This window comes from Hirundo rustica, chromosome Z, assembly GCF_015227805.2.
Source record: "Hirundo rustica isolate bHirRus1 chromosome Z, bHirRus1.pri.v3, whole genome shotgun sequence".
Taxonomy (NCBI): Eukaryota; Metazoa; Chordata; class Aves; order Passeriformes; family Hirundinidae; genus Hirundo; species Hirundo rustica.
In genome coordinates, this window is record NC_053488.1 from 81,710,543 (window position 1) to 81,726,833 (window position 16,291).

The window sequence follows — 16,291 nt, forward strand, 5'->3', positions numbered from 1 at the left end:
TTTTAAACTTCATCTATTTATTTATTTTTATTTTTATTTTTCAGTGCCAGCTCATGGCATCCTAAAACCTGTCCATGCCCAGTTGAAGTCTCCCATTTGCCTGTTTACCTGCTGCAGAAATTGCATCTTGACAGCATGACATTGACTTATGTCCTGTATTTCCTGCCCTGCCTGCCTATGAAGTTATCCATGAAGTTAACTTAATAACTGAATCCGGTGTGGACTAGAGTATTCTAGTAATACACACTTGAGAAAATAGAGAAATTTCCCCTGCAAAATGTAAGGCAACCCTTTTACCCTTTTTTTTTAACTGAATATGTCCTGTACAGAAATGTACTTACAACTTTTAAGAGCAGACCTGCCAGTATGAGTTGGGTCCTCAACATGGTAGAACCGGAGTCTTTTGAACGCTTTATGCCCTTTAAATTTTGATTTAGCAGTGAGTGCACTGCCAGAGATTGCGTGACAAATGGTTTGCCTGTTTTCCCTGTTTCACGTACGAGCAAATACAACACTGTGTCCGTTCTTCTACCAAATATTATCTGGCAGTGTGGAATCAAATACTTCCCATCCCTTTTCTTTTGTATCTGGTTTCTTCCTTTCAAACACTAGCCAGTGGCAGCAATTTGGAGAGCTACTATTCAAATTTTCTAGACTGATAGTCAAACATTTGGTTGTAGAAATCCAGTACTGCAAGGTTTTATTATTGCTGAGGTTTTATTAAGTTTTGGGGTTTCCAATGTGTGGATAAACTCTTTGTGAGCCTGATTTTCAAATATCTTCCTCCTGTTCCTGGAATTATTTATTTGGAAAGTATTCTTACCATAAAAAAAAATTGTGAGACAATATGGAAAACCACCACTGGTTTTTTTTATGGCCTGCATTTCAAAAGGAAGGTGTTTCTGATAACTTCCAGTTCAGGGTCTTGGCAAATTATCTGTGAAGTTGTAAAATACACGTATTTAGGTATTAGACCATCCCCTGGGCAGTCTGAGAAGACTGAGAAGACAGGTGTGTTTGCACTCGTACACAGACACCTTCTGCTGTCTGAAGTGGCTACTGTTTTGTTTTTGTTTTGTTTTGTAGGGAAATGCCTTGAGTTCCTTAGTTCCTTCACCTCAGTCCCCAGTGCAGAACTTGCTACCCAGCATGAGTGGCAGTCTCAAAGCCCAGGAACAGCATCACAGCATCACAGCTCCCCATTCTGGGGGGGAATCCTAATGGTTCAGAGAGAGGCTCAGTTGTCATCTACTAATCCAAATACTTTACTGTTTTCATTGTTATTGCAGTCTTGAATCACTGATGAATTTTTACATACATCCAGAGTAACCTCTTACTATTTCCTGTTTGTTTTCCATTGATATTTACCATCAGATTGGTGTTTTTAACTGAAGCAGCTGATCCTTGTATTGCACTTCTTTTCTCCAGGTTATCTGTTTTTCTGAAGAAACTTTCTCCTCCAGTTCCCTGAATTTCTTTGACTTCTGAGGTCTGATAACTTCACTGTGATCCTTTCAGAACTTACTCTGTCCAGAAGGAAGTTTTACTGTTTCATAATAAGTCATACAAACTACTTTCCACTATTACTTTTTAGGTAGATACTCAGGGAATTTCATCTTGTGTGTCACCATCCCATATGATTCCCATAAAATTCACGAGGTGACTTGTTAACTGTCTCTTCAGAGTGTCCCAGCAAGCTCTAAGTGCAGAGTTTGCGCTTAACAGAGTCTGAACGCGTAACTGGAGTGTGCAGTGAGTATGGGGAATGGCACAGTCTGTATTTAACATCTGCATCTGGGTTTAACCAGGATCTGCTGTAAAAGAGGAATAAACTCTTTTGCCCAGCATTATTGATGACACTTACAAGGGAGACTGGCAGTCCAACCCTGAATATCCTTGGATTCTTTGGACAGGATATTACATTGTACACTCTCTGAGAAAGGCTGGGAAAGCTATTAGCAAAACCGTGGGTACCTTGTAGCAGCCAGACTCAGAAACACTGATTTCTTTCTATGAATGAAAAACAAATTAGGTGCTGTTTGCTTGGTGAGACTGTTGGGTACTGCATGTCCAGTTTGTGCTGATCCAGCTCATCCCTGGGGAGCTGCTCTGTGCATTCTTCCTCCTCAGCCTTCTCCAGGGGATGCTGAAGACAGTATTTTCTACTCAGAGCAAGCAGCTTCTTCAGGAACAGCTGTAATATTTTAAGATGTCATAAACCAATGAGTAATTCTGTGATTTTAAAGCTTTTAAATTTGCATTTTGGTCAGGTCTTTGCTTTGCACTCTGATGGTGATTCTCTCCATGTCAGCTGCTGTGCTGCTGCCTTTGCTTACTGCCAGGGCATGGCATTAAACTCATTAAATACAGCAAATTATATACCAGGGGCAAAATACCATGTAAAAACCTGTTACTATCCCGTTGAAAGCAGCAGAGAAGACAAGGTTACCACCTCAACTATCAGGAAGATGTGGAATCTCAAGTATTTTTATAAAAGTCTCCGCTTGTACTTTAAAATGTATTTTGTCAGGTAACTTTTTTTGCTGCCATTTGGAATAGTTTATAATTATTGTAAGTTGTGTAGATTATATGGGTTAAGCCCAAGAAACTACTTGGAGACCACCTTTAAAAATCTGTATATTTTCGTAAGATGTGTTACTTTTTTTCCCGAAACATGGACTAGAAAGCCTGTGAAACTACTTGAAATCTTGAGGAATATATATGCCAAACATAGATGTAAAAATGACTTTTTTTTGAGATTCTGGAGCTCATCAAGAAAACTTTCCTATTGATGAAGTATTTGGAAATCAATGGAAATTGTCTCATTCAAGAGGGAGCCTTCAGAAGAGTGTTTTGATTCTGCGGTAGTTTGGATCTGTAGTAATTTCTACAAGCTGAGACTTGAGACAAAAAGCTAATATGAAATTCATCCAGAGTCAGATAAAAGCAATGTAGGGAAAGCTGCAGCACAAATGAAGGCGTCTTGGCAGATAAAAATATGTAAAACCATGCAATTAGGTGCTTGTGAGGGAGACTGCAGGGACTACCAAGGCACGCATCTCTGATCTTTCCCAAAAGATCAGTGCATACCAAATACCTATTCAGCATTTAGTTACACAGTGGTGCTCAACACGTGGTTGGAAATGGCTGTGCCAATGCTTGAAGTCTGCATGAGTTTAAGTAGCAAAAGTGTGTGAAATTAGGGCACGGACATACACAAAAGAAGTGAGCTGCAAGTGTGTGGGTGAACTGAAAAACCCTGCTGTTGTTTATGGTATTGTCAGAGCAGTAACCAAGGGGAGGGTGGCCACACTTCAGGAGGTGAATTTCTGGGGCATTTCGCAAAGGAGTCAAGTGGAAAAGAGATGAGAGGTAGGTCTGCCTGCCCTGAGCTGTGCTGGATGAAGGCTTTCCCTGTCTGTGAAACTGGGGTGCACAAGGAGAAGGATCATCTTATTTGGGAAGTACCGCCAGCCTCATGTAAGGCCCCCATTCCTCACAGCACTGAGTGCAAGCCCTGTGTGTCTGGATGAATGCAAAGAAAATACTTTCTGCTATGTGCAGAGAGAGGGAGAAATACCTGGAGTGTGAATCATGTTGAACACTCTTTTACACTGTCTGTGTTTGCAGGGCAGTTGCAGAAGCTCTCAGGACACTTCAGTGCCAGGCAAACATTGAGGATCTCCCCCAGGACTATTTCCTTGAACCCGTGGTTGGGTTCCATTCAATACCTAAGGCATTCCTAAGAGCACCACTCAGGCTGCTGGTGGGACACAGAGCATTCACAGTGACAGAGATCAATCACATCTTGAACTGGGAGAGGGAGCAGTAGAATGGCCTGAGTGGAGCCTCTTGGCAAGGGTAGCCTGCTGGGCTCAGGCTGAAGAGCCCAAAATATGAGCGGTGTGTAAGATATGGTGGTTACCCTGGGGTTGCTGCTTGTGCTGGGGGATGCAGGGAGATCCCTGCAGCCTCGAGGCCTACCACGAAGCTGGCTAAGCACAGGGAAAATGTTTCATGGACTTCTCAGGTAGTGCTTGAATTTGATCCAAAACCATGGCTTATCTGATCCCTTGTCCAGTCCTCTCTCTGGTGAGTGGTTGACAGCAGACTGAATCACCTAAATCTCAGGTGAGATGAGTAGGAAAAGATTACACACACATACACACACACACACACATATCAAAAATATATTAAAAATAAATACTTAGGAACTAATTATATTACCATATAAATATGCTAAAAACGGGGAGAGAAACAGGGTGAAATGACTGTCAGTATGACCAAATAGACCAGAAAGTGTGGTTTGGCATATTAAATTAACTTCCTTATGAGGGTTGTTTACTAGTGTTGAAACTTCAGCTCACCTCCGGGAGCTTTGGAGCAGGTTTTAAAGTACCGTATTGATAGATTCAAGAAAATTTGTTGAGAAAAACCCCACTTAAAATGTGCTGAGGTTAAGTGCTACTTGCTCTTGTTTTAGAGAATAGGATTTATAATTTTGATATGAGTGAGATTCTTAGGATTTGAAATGAAATATGGATTTGAACTGAAGACTATAAGCATTACTGAAAACAACAGAAAACCTACTTCTCTGTATAGTTCAGAGTAGTAACTTGGGAATACGTGAGGTCTTCTGAAACATGGAGAGTAACATTTAAGATCTCTTCTATGAAGTTGCTTTTCATTCTTGCTTCACTTAAACTCACAATTATGTATGGATATTGATTTTCTAGTTATTTAATTACTGTTTTGAACCCACCAAAAGTTCAATGGATAGTGTGCCATATGCTAAACTCTTCATACAGGAAGAGAGTTCAAAAAATTACATCTTAACAATCTAAAAATGCTATAAATGTATCTTGGTGATGCTCAGATCTCGAACATTCCCATTATAGATACTTTGGTTTTTTACATCCACCATCAGCTGTTAGCGGCATAATGGCTCTTGGTGACTGAGGAAGTGGTGGGAACACTTGGGTGATGTGCTGTGTTAGTCTTTTGATTCGGAATTGGGTGAGTTCACCATGTTTTAGTCAATGGAAATACTGCTGCAGACTTGAATCGTAAGTTCTCATTAAGCTAATTGCATCTCCCCATCTTTAAAATGTAGGAATGTCATTTCCACGGCACAGTTAGAGGGATTACTGTTTATTTCCTGGTAATATTCTGATAAATGCTTGACTCAAACCACTTAAATGGTTCTTTTCTGTGGAATTCAGTAGCTGCTTGTGGAATGTAGGAATGCCTTGTCCAATTAGAGTAGAAACTTCAGGCAAAGTGCACCAGGTTAGCAACATGAGTCAGACAGTAACCTTTTTTTTTGTTTGTTAATGGAGTGAATGTATCATCAGGGTACAGATGAATGTGTGCTCTAATTGTCTTGGCAGGGAGGGGGGAGCTCTGGCCTGTGTCATGTCTTTAGCAGAAATCACTGCAGCATTGTCATAAATTGATAGGAAATATTTTTTCCTCACATTACTCCTGGGATGTCAACAAGTATGCAAATGTGAAAATTCAACATATGTCTGCTTGCTGCTTCTGCACGGTTTCTCACACCAGTTTAATGAGTAAAAACTGTCTTTTTAAAACGTCCCTTCAAACCCAAGTCTTTTTAGTGTTGAAGACCACTTCACTGATACTGTCTTAGTCTTGTGCCAGGATGTGAAATAGTTTATTAAGTTGCTCATTTTACATCCTTGAACTGTAGCCTGGTTTTTGTCTTACTCTGTTCTTCATCTGTCATTACAGCTTGTTTATTTGGTATTTCTTCTTACTACATAGTATTGTGCCTTTTTGGGTGTCTCTGCTGTCTTTGCCCAGAGTCTGTTTCCCATTGATCTTTCGGCTGTAACACAGTAAAACATTAGTATCTCTCTTTTGATCTCTGCTGCAAATGCATCTATTTCTGAATGAACCCATAATATTACTACATTCTGTAAAGATTTCCTGACAGCACAATAACAAGGGCTGGGGCACACAGACCTAGCAAGACCCGACGGTGTTATTCTGTGCTGTGCTTCTGTCCCACATGGGTTGGCGAGTATTGGAGTCTTAGAAACTTAGAATTTGGGGGTTTAGTGTATAGTAATACATATGAGTCAAGATGGAGAATTTTGAGCATTGTCTTTGTCCTTCTTCTTCAACTTCTTTTTCTGTCTTCATGGGTTTGGGTGGTTTTCTGTAATTGGGTGAAAAAGGTCTGTGTTGCGGGCCTTAGGTGGTCACCATTGGGTCAAAAACATAAATAATATAGGTATCAACTTGGTATTGGGTAATTATCACTTAAAAGACCTTGGAAAGAATTAGAAGCCCTCCATTTTACCTCACTTCCCTAGCTTGCTAGTTAAGCTCACAGCTCGTGAGCCTGTAAATACCGTAAATAGATAAGATATAATAAACATGCCAAGTCTGAACTCAATATCTTCATTTCCCATGTTATTCATCCTGACCTTGGCAGAGAAGAAAAGAAGTAAAAACCCTCACAGGTGAGAGGTGGTCCCAGCTGTGCTGGCACAACCCTTGGCAGCCTGGGGTTTATTACCGCTTGATCGACCTGGAAGCCTAAAGCCTGGCTATTCTTTTACTGAAATCTGTCACATTTTCCCTCCTCGCACTCATTAAACATTATTTTGTTGCACTGCTGGTTTGTTTAGCCCGTGAGGTAACAGCATTTACACAGACCTGGAGATGTTAACAGTTAGCATTGTGCTTAATTAGCACATTCTGTGTGTTTAGGTCAAAAGTTTTAGGGTTGTCATTTTCTTGCAATGTTGAAATATTTTTTTTTTTTTTGGACCAGGGACAGTGGGGATAGGCAGGGATGTTGGGCTGTGCTGGAGTACTCTGCAGGTACCACAGAGTCCTGAGAGGAGGCACAAATCTGCTTCTCTGGACATTAAAGTCTTGTGCTGTCAGTGGGGGCATCAAGGTGCCGTGTCTGCCAAAGCTTTCAGTCAATGGCAGACCCATGGGGGTGCTGTAACCCTCCACTGCAAACCTGGAGTTTGTGCTATTTCACTTTCCTTCACGGGGCAGGAAGGATGTGATCACACAAACCCTTTTGTCTGGACTGTGGGCTTCATGTTTGAGTAAGAGCAAGAAAGGGACTCTCATAAGACAAATGAGGTGCTTTAAACATTACTAGGTATTCAGGATATATTGGCTGTGGCAGAAAAATGTTTCTTCTCTGTCTTTTAGATCTGTCTAACAACATTTATTGCTTAAATAAATAGTAGTTGAACTGGGAAGAATTAGGTCAACTCTTAAGAGATCCTCTCTCCCCACAGTACCTATAGATTTCAAACTAAAACTACTCACATGTTTAAATTATATATATTTAATTTGAGAAGAAAAGTACATATTTGCTTTTGAAGTTGGACAGAGAGTAAAGTAATATGTCTATGTATTGCATGTACAAAGTATAAAGAACTAATGAAAACCATTTTTGGGGAAGGCCTCTTTGAGATTTTAAAACTTCATACTTGACCTTGATAGGTCGCTGCAATAATTACTGCTCCATCAGAGCCATGATGACAGTGATCACACAGAGCATGGCATGGGGTTTTGAACAGGAAGACAGATCCTGTCCCTCTCCTCTTTGTGTAGTTATCTCCAGGTTTTTGAAAATGGATAGTAAGATTGTTTCAAATACGAATAGCTGTATATCACTAGGTACATTCAAATGCATTTTACTTCTTAGAAACAGCACAGGTAGCAAATATAAACCTTCACCGTCTCCTCCTCTTCCTCCTTCCTCTTCCTCCTCTTCCTCCTCTTCCTCCTCCTCCTCCTCTTCCTCCTCCTCTTCCTCCTCCTCTTCCTCCTCCTCTTCCTCCTCCTCTTCCTCCTCCTCTTCCTCCTCCTCTTCCTCCTCCTCTTCCTCCTCCTCTTCTTCTTCCTCCTCTTCCTCTTCCTCTTCCTCCTCTTCCTCCTCCTCCTCCTCCTCCTCTTCCTCTTCCTCTTCCTCTTCCTCTTCCTCTTCCTCTTCCTCTTCCTCTTCCTCTTCCTCTTCCTCTTCCTCTTCCTCTTCCTCTTCCTCCTCCCCTTCCTCCTCCTCCTCCTCTTCCTCCTCCTCTGCCTCCTGGAAAGCCTGGAGGCTCACAGACAGACAGACAGGAGGCTCTAGGGAGTCAGCTGGAGTTGTTTGTAGCTCTACTGCCACCAGAGCCCAGGTCTGGATGACTCTCAGGCTCTGTTTTCCCTTTGCTGCAGTGCTGGGGTTGTTTGGCCATGCCGTGCATTGAGGCTGCCATTGCTTCTCTTGATGCAGCCTGAAGTTTCCATGTTCGTTGGAAAAAACACAGGGCTATTTTTCAAGTGTGCTAACAGCTTGACACATTCCATGTTTGAAAAGTTGACCTGGAAAAGCAATCATGCTTTTGATGCTGTATGAATATATTGTATTTACAGTAAGCATGCTCACTCAGAGCAGCACTGGGTGACTTGTTAGCTCACTGGGCACTTGTCCAAATATTAAAAATGTTGACATTAAGTAATTCGAGGGCTTAATATGTTTTAATTAATGACTATTTAAACACCTCTGGTCAGATTTTCCTACATGTCTAGTTGAAAAATTCTGGTAGAGGTAATAGATTTTGGCACATTCAGTACATTGTGGTTTGTGGAAGGCAGTGGGGCATACCTCAAACTTGTGATAATCCTTTACTTCTGAAAAAGAGGAGCAAACAAATGCACAATACTAAATATTGTCCTTTCTGTTTATTTTTCAGATTAGCACTGTACGTATATGAATATCTGCTCCATGTAGGAGCACAGAAATCAGCCCAGACATTTTTATCAGAGGTGAGTTTTTTTTTTTTTATTTCTGAGGGCCTGCAGGTGAAATAAATAGGATTTGGTCTGGAATAAAAACAGTGAGAACCTTGGGTATCAGTTTGCCTCAGTCTGCTGTTCCTCATCCTCTGGAGCTCAGTTTTGCCATGTCATTTTACATGATTTTGTGTAACTATTTTTGCTGTGGTTTGTTATCCCCATTCCACACTGGGGAAGATTAATCTATTTTCTCTAATAAGTGGGCGTGTTGGAGAACACTTCAATGGTACTCAGTTTTGATGACCTTTTAACTTACTATTGATATCTCCAATTGTGAATGATGGGCCCTTCTAAATTTATTTTACATCCCACTGTCTTATATCAGTTCTTCTCTGAAGCACTGCTGATCTCTCTGTGCTCTCACCATGCTTTTACCCACTTCACTTCTTTTCATCTATTGAATCAATGATAGCCACAACCACTTAGGTCCTGCTTTTTTAAACAATTGTAACTGCTAATGGAACTTTTACCTTTACACAGTAGTTTTGGGGGTTTTTTAAGAGTCTTTTCAAAAACTTTGTGCATGTTTTGTGAAGGTTGAAGTAAATTATGTCTCCTCAGCATTTTACTTTCGCCCTAGGATACAAATGTATGCTGAACACAGTGGAGTCTTCTGGGTTTATTACTATTTTTAATCTTTGACAAGAACATATAAGATAATAATGACAACAATAATAACAACAACAGTAATAACAGCAATAGTGTAATAGTGGTAATAATAGGAATAGTGAGCAGAAGTTGGGAAAAAATAGATAAGATATTGTCCTAGGAAAATTTGATGCTTTAACTGATCCTCCTCCAAAAGTGAATAAAATTATTATGCTAGTGATGATATTTTGGAGATGGAAGAGGGGAAAATGAAAATCCAGAGGGTTGTTTGTGATGTTGACATAAAACTGACAAAGCAGAGATAAGGAAGAAGGGTAGAATTGTAGTAGGATTGGGTTTTGTTTATAGTAAAGCGTGTTTTAGACAATTGTTTTATCTCTTTGGTAAAGCATTGGAAAAATAAGAGATAAAATAATGTAGAGTGTCATCTTGGCTTTTCCGAAACAGCTGTCATTTGTAAATAATGCGTTGTACAAAGTAAATTTTGTTTATCTTTGTTTTTATGGTGTATGTGCAAAACGAGCAGTTGGCAGAAGCATAGCTGGTATGACATCTGGATTTCCTGAAAACATTAAATACAGTGTCTTGAAACTCAGCTTTTAAAACTAATTCAGTCTTGAGTTACAGTGAAGCTCTCAGGTCTGAACAGTGAAACATAAGGATATATGAAATCTTCAAAATTCAGACTTAGACGCATCAAGAGATGGTCAACATTGGTCAGGGACAATTAGTAGTGCATAGAGTGGGTATGAGGTATAAGCTGTGAGTTTACTTCCCTCACTAATTAGCAGTGCAGGAGGGTAAATGTGCTGACAGTTCTTGTGAACAGTTCTGTGACTGCTGCGCTGGATGCTCTCTCTGTCCGGGTGGGTTTCATTTTAAAGTTAAACTGTTCAGAGTAACTCTAAAGCTGAGTGTTGGGGCTTAGAAGAGGAGCACACAGAGATTGTCTGAGCAGTAGGGCAGTCAGTGGTATCTAAAGGTTAAGAGTTTTCTCTCAGATCCACCAGGGACTATGGCTATGGAATGGAACCAAATCAATGGCAAACAGAAGTTGGATGTCCATGAATCTACTGTGTTACCCTATAACTTAGGGATGGTTGTCCTGACAATCCCTGTGGTTTTGTCATGCTTTGTGTCTAGTTTGACTTTTGAAGAGCTGATCCTTATCCACATATTGTCTATCCTGGAAGTCAGATTCCAGACTTGAATAATTCCATTAGCCTGGCTAGACCAGGTTGGTGGGCATTTCCCAGTTTATCATTCCCTGGCTACTAGCTTTACCAGTACACTTGACAATGAAGATTTTTTTTTTTCTGGTAAATAATAATTTTTGGTAAGTCTCATTGATCAGACAGACCACATCTGCTGTGTTAGACATGAGTGTGGATATCTTGAAAAAAGCAAAACAAAAATCCTTTAAAAGAGTCCCAAACTTCCACATTCCCTTGAGTTTCCTTCTCCAATCATTTTCTCAAGATGACATGTGTCCTACAACCCACAAAAGACCTAAACTGGATAATTTCCTCACCAGACCCTGCTTTCAAGAAAACAGTCACTGCTTAGACATAATTTGGGTGTTCTTCAAAGACATAATTTTTACTTCTAAGTGAAAGATATTTCTGCTTCAGGAACCCCTTTTTCATTTCAATTTTACATTGCATCTCTTCATTATGTTATTTTGAACCTTCTCAGAGGTACTATGTGTTCCTGATTATTAGTGCAAGTCTTTCCAAGACATTCCCTAGGGCACATGAGGAACAGCTGTGCCTCAGAGAAGTGTATTTGAAGAGTGTGTAGAACCTTTGTAGTGGCTTTGGCTTTCAAATGTTCATCACTTTCTTCTGCCAGCACTTAAGCGGGAACTTAGTAAAATATGTTTTTTGTATATTAACTACTGTGTGAGGGATGTTGGTTTTCATTCTGCCAGCTTTACCAACTCAAGTGATAGTGGCTCAAGGTTATCTTCTATAAATAATTTAAAATAACAAAATTATTTTTGAATAGTTGTGTTTATGTGATATATCAAAATTGCATTTGGTTTCTTTGTGTTTGAGATTTTCTATATGGATTTTCATGTAAGTCCAAACAACATTTTTAGGTGTATGAGCTACATATTCTGCTGTTGGCAAAACTTGTTTGTGTTTAAATTTTGTAAGAATTGGATGTGGAAATCAAGTGTGAGTTAAGTATCTTGAGTCTCTTTGAAAAATGCCAGCTTTAGGAAGGCCCCTGGCAGTATGAACACTATATCTACCTTTAATTCTAAGCTCTTATGTACTTTCACATATATGTATATGAATCTATTTAATTACTTTCATATTAAGGCTGTTTAAATGTTTGATTAAAATAACCTTCTTGTCTGCCATTGCTTCTGTCTCTAGAGAAAAATATGGTTTGTGCTTTTAACAACTCCTTTTTTAACAGAGTTTGACAGGAAATTACGCTGTGTGTTGTTGTTACTGGAGTAGTTTGGAGTGCACACAGTGCCTTAGATCCACCAAGTTCTAACATAAGACATTCATCTGGATAGTGTTGTGTAGGCTTTATTATAGCCCAAACTATTTTATTTTGGAGTTAAGGACAAGCCTACTAACTGGCATTGAAAAGGTGGCTGTGTGATCAGAGTTAAGGTACAACATTCAGGAAGTTTCGCATAGAGACAGATGCTGTTGTCTGATAGATTCCCCGGTCAACAGCAAAAGTTTTTATTCAGGAGCTGAGAGTTCTTAAACTGCATTTTTTTTTTTAAAGCAGCATCAAACAAACCCAGTTTCCTTGGTGGGAAGGAAGTCCCAGGCAGTACAGGTGCTGAGAAGAGTGTGCCAGCACAGGAAGGCAAGCCAGAGTAGCTGTATATTTTCCCTGGGTGGAGGGAGCTGGGTTGTGGCAGTGGTGCTGCCTTGCTTTTGCCACATTACCTGTGACTGAAGCACTCCTTGAGGATTATAAAACACTGCTGGCCCCGGCTGTGGGTGGAAGAGTGCCACCTGCTGAATCCACAGCATCAGTCCTGTGCAAATGGGAAAAGATTACAGGTTTTAAGGGTACTTTATAATCAGTTTTTTAATCATGCATTTTTTAGCTTAAAATAATACACAGTATATTCAGAATTTAAAAACCTGCAAAGAATAATATTCTAAACTATGCTTCCATAGCATAAGAAGAGTTAATTTTAAGTATCAGCTATATGAATAAATGTAAAAAGTAAGTAATTAGGGCATCCAAATTGATGACCAGAAAGCTTCCTTATCCTTTTTCTATCTGAATTATGTAATGCTTTTTAGTCACAATGATCACAAGAATGTACACCTCTGTTTTTATTGTTTTGTTTTAGATAAGATGGGAAAAAAACATCACACTGGGGGAGCCCCCAGGATTCTTGCATTCCTGGTGGTGGTAAGTACCAGTTTTCTTCTCCTCTGATTTTTTTAGAATATGTTGATGGCCAGTTCCAGCTGCTGGAGGCAAGAGATTCAGGTGAACACTGTAAAAAGAATGAGAGGATCAGGATTAAGAAGCGTTCTCGTGTTAAGGAATAAAATAACAGAAAATTTGATACAGAACAGCAAATAGCAGAAAAATATACTGGATATTGGATACAGAAAAAAAGAAATCATGCATAGTGTGTTGATAAGAAAGAATGTGGCCTGTCTTTCCTTCTTCACCACCTTCTAGCACATTTTGCAGCTAAGGGATCATTCTACGTATTGTAAATACTTGCATTTAGAGAGAAGATGCAGTAAATACGTAGACTCTGTGTAGATATGAGCTTGTTCGGTCTGCAGTCCGTAGCTGTGTGCCTAGAATTCCCCAGGGGAAAGGCGTGCTCATAGGCACTGCCTTATAGCTGTGGTATTTCTTCATTATTTTAATATATCCAACAAGCCTATGTTTGAAGGAATGCAGAAGTGCAGAGACTATGCCCAACTTTCAGGAGTACAAGAATTCACAGGTTTTGAAATGGTCCCATTTGAACCCAAGTGATTTGCACAACTGCATGGGAAGTGGAATATCCTTCTTTGACCAACTTTTGCAGCTTTTGCTGTGTGATGGAAGCCTGGCAAGAATGTGTCCCTTTTATCTCTAATGTCTGCATTGTTCTTAATTTTGATGGTCTGCAGCAGAGTGCTCAAATTGTCCATAAATCCTTATTACAGTGCCAGATTAAGTTGTAGAGGATTAAGTCTAAACCAGTAAAAAACAGCTATGAAACTCCAACAAATTTTATTATCAAATATATTATTAAGTCATTCTAGCATACATAGAGTTTCATTCCAGAAACTTTGTGGTAGAACTGATTGGTATGTAACTTTAGTTGAAGGAGTTGTAGGGGAAGACCGATGGGATGATGTGCATATTACCCTTCCTTTCATTCTTTATGACATAAGAACATACTCATCCATTTTCTGTGCTTGCCCAGGTACCAGATCCTCAGGGAGCTTTGCTTTAAGTGCAGGACCGGACATTTGTCCACAGAAGCTGTGGCATGCCCCATCCCTGGAAAGTGTCCAAGGCCAGGCTGGACAGGGCTTGGAGTAACCTGGGATAGTGGAAAGTGGTGGAGGCTAGATGAGCTCTAAAATCTTTCCAATCCACATTTTCAAGCTTCATGTGATTCCATGAATCTTGACCGTGGAAGGATTCCTAGTTTTCTCTCTGGTTTCTTTTCTTTCCATATTATTAAAAATTCATTCCTCCCCATGTTTTGTGGAAGTCATTTGACCAGTTGCCAGAGGGATAAGATTAAATGCACCGTAATACTCATTGTATTCATATATATTAGGCCAGATTCTTGGTGTGTAATGCAGTGGTATTAAAGGACTACAGCACCGCATGCCTCAGAGATCAGATGGCAGGACTTGGTTCCTCACAGATGGTTTACAAATCTAAATCCTTCCTTAGAGGTGAGTGTTCCTATCCTTTGGAGAGAAAGTGACTTTTCTGTATAGGAACATCCATGTGGGGTGTGTGTGTGCATGCCGTAAAGTGCACATGAACATCACAGTGACACTCTCACCGTCCCTGTAACCTCTTCCCTTGCAGTGTGTTCTGGGATCTTTACTGTGCAGCTCCAGAAAGACGAGAAACATGTGAACACTCAAGTGAAGCAAAAGCCTTTCATGACTACGTAAGTGTTGTGTGTCTTTACCATGACTTCATTAATTGCACGTATAAATATGATAGAGAAGTGTTTATGCACTGCAGTGGCTCAAAACCACGGGTGTTTGTCATATGTAAGTCTCAGCTTTCTGGGGATACCTTAGAATTAGGAGCTCCTAATTCAATTGCCAGCACAATACGGGTGACGCCTGGAAGCTGTCTCAGAAATCAAGGTGCTGTCTCACATGTTAATGCAGAAAAAAGAGTGTCCTTCTGTCTCCCATGCTGTGGACGCATGAAGTTGGTCACAAAGGCACAGGACAAATGGAAGCATGGATGTGACCTACCCAAAAATCTGTGCTCTGTCAGCGCTAAAGAAAAGACTGTTCTGTAGATGGAGTTTATCTCTGGCTTCTGTCAGGACCACCCTGGCTGAAGCTAGGGTGGTTCATATATTTTTGTATCCTGAAGTAACCTGAAGATTTTTCATCCTATAAACAATCAAGCATCAAAAAATTAGGTAAATGCAAAATCAGCTGGTCCAAGACAACAGGAGGAATTAAGTGCAGTTTTATGACAGTTTTTGCTGCCTTTGAGACTTAGTTCAAAATGCAGCGGGGAGGGTCTTGAATGAGAGTAGTTCTCACAATACAGGGGTGAAACGTCTTGAGTCTTTTCCAGGTCTGTCCCACAAATAGTGTCTATTTACTGCCAAAACATATTTCTACAGATAAAACCGGAATGAAACTGCCCTGCCCCAGTGTCTTAAAAACACAGATCAGGAACAGCAGAAATGATTCAGCAAAGTGACCATTTTCCATTTTCTGTTATCAAAATCTGATGATGGCTTGGTATCCTACAATGTGTGAGCTAATGGTGATCTCGCCTTATTCACAGTAAATAACACTTTAAACTGAATGCACCATCAGCACAGTCAGGGATATCCAGCATCTTTCACCAATACCTCTTTTAACGACCCGTAGTGGTGGTTAAATTGTGAGGGCAGCTGGTTAAAGAGCTTGGACAATGTTGCGTAGTCATGTCCAGGCTATGCTGACCACTAAACATAATTAATAAATGAAATAATTATCAGAGAGAGGAACAAAGTTTAAGGACATTTTGTACCCACAGAGTTCTTAAGGTCAGCCAACTTGGTAAGGCACATTCCTCAAACTAAAAATGAAGTATCTCTTGCAAGTATGATAGCTGTGGTCATTTTGTCCTTATCTGTTTTAAATATAAAATTGCTGGAAAAATAGGACACCTGGTATTTTGGTTTCTTGTTATTAGAGGAAGGTTTAATTCCCCACTGAAGGAGCAGTTGTCACAGTGTAAAACAATGAGGAATGGCATTAGAGATTTAAATCTAGGGAGATACAAAGCACAGCAGTTGACTTCAGTGGGGGACACTGTGTTCTCAAGATAAAGTGTGTGTAACAAAGGCCAAAAATCTGAAACATATAAATATTGTTGTGAAACAAAACTGTGAAGCAAAACGATCAGCAAGAGGAAATTTTCAGTGAAAAAGCGTTTGGAGCCTAAAAGGAGCCTCCAGACTTTTAATCTCAGGAGAGTTTAACTGATCAGTAGGTTCCCTATTGAGTCTAAATTTAGAGGTATACTAAGAATCTGAGTAGATGAACCAAAGTAGTTAGAAACATCCTTTAGCATGTTCCATTAGCATTTCTACAGGCCTTGGAATATTACATGGCCTTATTGCTCAGTTCTGTCTTAATTTATAATG

General features: G+C 40.0%; 1 protein-coding gene across 5 annotated transcripts in view; it reads left to right on the top strand.

The window, feature by feature from the left end:
- SSBP2 (single stranded DNA binding protein 2) overlaps positions 1–16,291 on the top strand; it is a 125,393-nt gene that overhangs the window by 23,375 nt on the left and 85,727 nt on the right. For 4 of the 5 annotated variants that reach the window (XM_040091274.2, XM_040091275.2, XM_040091276.2 and 1 more), the window contains exons 2-4: positions 8,733–8,805; positions 12,782–12,843; positions 14,491–14,575. In XM_040091274.2, the coding sequence (XP_039947208.1) occupies positions 8,733–8,805; positions 12,782–12,843; positions 14,491–14,575 (220 nt within the window). Of the gene's footprint in view, positions 1–8,732; positions 8,806–12,781; positions 12,844–14,230; positions 14,352–14,490; positions 14,576–16,291 lie in introns of those variants that run through there. The other variant, XM_058424184.1, reaches the window with a different exon arrangement.